Source organism: Microtus oregoni, unplaced genomic scaffold (assembly GCF_018167655.1).
Source record: "Microtus oregoni isolate MIOR12 unplaced genomic scaffold, Mior012 000027F_ref0000203, whole genome shotgun sequence".
Taxonomy (NCBI): domain Eukaryota; kingdom Metazoa; phylum Chordata; class Mammalia; order Rodentia; family Cricetidae; genus Microtus; species Microtus oregoni.
In genome coordinates, this window is record NW_024543086.1 from 26107506 (window position 1) to 26110878 (window position 3373).

The following is a 3373-nucleotide window of genomic DNA, read 5'->3' on the forward strand; positions in this document are numbered from 1 at the left end:
GTCAAAGTAAGCAAGTGTTCTGTCAGGCTGCACTCTGGTTATTTCCTGTGGGGGTGGGGCCATGACCATGTCACCACTTTTCACACTTCCTCTGCTAGTTGGACTAGGCACTTGCCCAGCATGTGTGAAATCCTGGGTTCCACTGGAAATTATATAGAGGTGGGCTGAGATCTAGCTCAGTTAGTGGGAGACTTGTCTAGCAGATACACAGACCCCTGGAATTCATCCCTAGCACTACATAAAATGGACTTGGCAGTACATAGCTGTAATACCGGTGTTAAGAGGTACCCACCAGAGAAGACTACTCAGACACAGGTTCAGGCCAATAGAAAGTCTTAAATAGAAAGGTGTGGTGGTGCAACCTTTGATCCCAGCACTCAGGAGGCAGAGGCAGGCAGATCTCTGTGAGTTCAAGGTCAGCCTGATCTACAGAGCAAATTCCAGAACAACCAGGGCTTTACAGAGAAACCCTGTCTCGAAAAACCAAACCAGGGGAGGAAAGGTCTTGATTAGCCAGCTGGTGACTACACTGAGTGTTTGGGACATAACTGCTGTCCTGAGCCATTCTACCCACATCCTGGGTTGACGCAGCTCAGTTAGCAAGAACAGTTAGCCAGAACAGTTAGCCAGAGGCAGAACTACAGAAACCAGAAAGCAAGGTTAGTACTTTCTCAAGGCCTGGATGGTACTTCCATCATGGTATCAGTTGTGCCGGGGGCTGGGGTCTGCGCCAGCACTCAAGAGGTTGAGGCAGGAGAGTGAAAGTTCAAGTCTGGCCTGGTGAAATGGCTGCTTGTAGCACTGACCTGAGTTCAGCTTCCCACACTGGCATAAAATCTAGGCACAACTTTCCTCTTGCGGCCATCGCTGGATCGCAGCCGCCAAAATGAAGTTCAATCCTTTTGTGACTTCCGACCGGAGCAAGAACCGCAAACGGCATTTCAATGCACCTTCTCACATTCGGAGGAAGATCATGTCTTCCCCACTTTCCAAAGAGCTGAGACAGAAGTACAATGTTCGCTCAATGCCCATTCGAAAGGATGACGAAGTTCAGGTTGTCCGGGGACACTACAAAGGCCAGCAGATTGGCAAAGTGGTCCAAGTGTACAGGAAGAAATACGTCATCTACATTGAACGGGTGCAGCGGGAAAAGGCTAATGGCACAACTGTCCACGTGGGCATCCACCCCAGCAAGGTGGTGATCACCAGGCTAAAGCTGGACAAAGACCGAAAGAAGATCCTGGAAAGGAAAGCCAAGTCTCGACAAGTAGGAAAGGAGAAGGGCAAATACAAGGAAGAAACGATGGAGAAGATGCAGGAGTAGGGGCGTCTCATACAGTTTTCATTAAAGACTGCTTGAGTAAAAAAAAAAAAAAAAAAATCTAGGCACAACCCTACAGAAGAGAGTGGACAGGCAAAGACAGGCAGATCTCAGGAGCTCATTGGCCATCCAACCAAGACGAAGTGAGCGCCAAGCTCTGTGGAAGCCCTTATAGCAAAATTAGGTAGAGTGCATTGAAGAGGACAGACAAACCCTGGAAGCTCATTGGCCAGCCAGTCTAGCTAATCAGTGAGCTTCAGGTTCAGTGAGAGACTAAAAGGAGGGATCGACAGAGGAAAGACACTCAGCATTAGCCTCTGGCCTCCTCACATTCTTGTGTACACAGTAACATCCATATTAACAAGTACATAAGCCAGCACACACTGCCCCTCCCTCTAAAATACAGTGTTCTTCAAGATGACCCCACAAAGGGCCTCCATGGCGCTACACACTCTTAATCCCAGCACTTGAGAGACAGAGGCAGGCAGATCTATGTGAATTTGAGACCAGCCTTCTCTACATAGTTCCAAGACAGCCAGGGCTACATAGAGAGACCCTGTCTCAAAAACAAAGAAAAGAACCAGAGAGGAGACCCAGTGAGCAACAGTTCTCCAGCACTCTGGAGACCATCCAATATGTATAATTGTCCCCAAGCAGTAGAACTGTGCCGGCTTCTTCACCCAGCTCATGAGGGCAAGCCACTTTTATGTCTTAGCCACTCATCCTAAGAGCTTCCTTCTGACAGCCCAGAATTCCTCTTGGCTAATTCACAGTGCCATCAGAGCATCACGTCGCAGCCCAGCCTGTGTTAGAGCCTCCAGAGAGCCTCTGTAAGACCTTTTTGCAGTGGTATTTCAAAATCATCAAACCATTGAGATACATGGTACATAGTTAACCCAAGTCATTGGACTCAATTTTTTTCTTGACACATTCTAACATTTTCAGAGAAAAATATGGCCCAAGGAGAAGATGCAGCTGCTCAACCATAGCCTGAACAGAAAAACTTTGTTCAATCAACAAAACGTGGTTCTCTATCCCTCTGCTCCCGCACCAGCTTCTCAGATGACTATGTGTAGATCAGTGGGGTTCCAGATGCTACCAATTCTAACCTGGTTCCTAGATAGGGGCCTCACTCTCAGTTAACATGCTCATATGTTCCGTGACTCTGGTCCAGAGCACATGGGTAATACCAAGGCTGCAATGTGTCACTCCTGGTTATAGGCACACTCAAGGGCCAGGGATTTGAACCCGTTGCTAGAGTGCTTGCCTACCATACATAAAACCCCTGGGTTCAGTCTCCTGTGCTGCATAAAACCAGGCACATGTCTTTAATCCCAGCACTGGGAAGGTGGAAAGAAGACAGAAGTCCCGGGTCGTCTCTGACTGCATTGAGGTCAGCCCGTTGACACCCTGTCTCAACAACAGTCAGTAGAGTAGGAAGCATGAGGACCTGAGTTTGGTCTCCAGGATCACCATGTAAAGCACTGTGGCATACGCTTGCAATCCCAAGTCTGGGGAGGCCGTACAGGATCTTTGGACCTCCCAGACCAGACAGCCTAGCCTGGCTGACACTTCCGGGTTCTAGGGCCACGCACGTGTGGACAAACCCTCAGGCAGAAGTGCCTAATAGTCCTGGGGAATCTTAAAGGACCCTGCATGACCCACGTGCAGCATTGTGGCATCACCTACATCTGACTCAACTACATGAGCCTTGGGGCACATGCGTGAATTCCGGCATATGACGTAACACGTCACCTGCTATGTGCATGCGCTAGACAGCCCTTAAAAGCTGGACGTTCAAGCTCCTCTCTGTACACCGACCTCACCAGGCCTGTGCACCTTCCCCCCAATAAATACCTAAATGGTTTTTTGGGGTGTTCTGTGTTTTCCTCTCACTTGCGCCAAGTAATTTCATGCAAGGTAAATTTTAGGCCAGTGAGGGACCATTTCGGAAAAAACAAAGCTGGAAAAACGGCTTGGCAGCTAAGGTCGTGGCTGCGCTTGCAGAGGACCTGGGTTTGATTCCCATAACCTCACAAACTCTGTAACTCT

At 48.9% G+C, this 3373-nt stretch overlaps 1 protein-coding gene across 1 annotated transcript; it reads left to right on the top strand.

Annotated features, from left to right (window-relative positions):
- Positions 1–871: 871 nt before the first annotated feature.
- Positions 872–2417, top strand: LOC121464055 (60S ribosomal protein L26-like). The gene has a single exon (XM_041676674.1). It carries the CDS (start codon positions 887–889, stop codon positions 1322–1324), a length of 438 nt encoding a protein of 145 aa, XP_041532608.1. The 5' UTR covers positions 872–886; the 3' UTR covers positions 1325–2417.
- Positions 2418–3373: the final 956 nt, after the last annotated feature.

Excerpts from the sequence above, each read along its gene's own strand:
- LOC121464055 (XM_041676674.1), top strand. The coding sequence starts at position 887 with ATGAAGTTCAATCCTTTTGTGACTTCCGACCGGAGCAAGAACCGCAAA.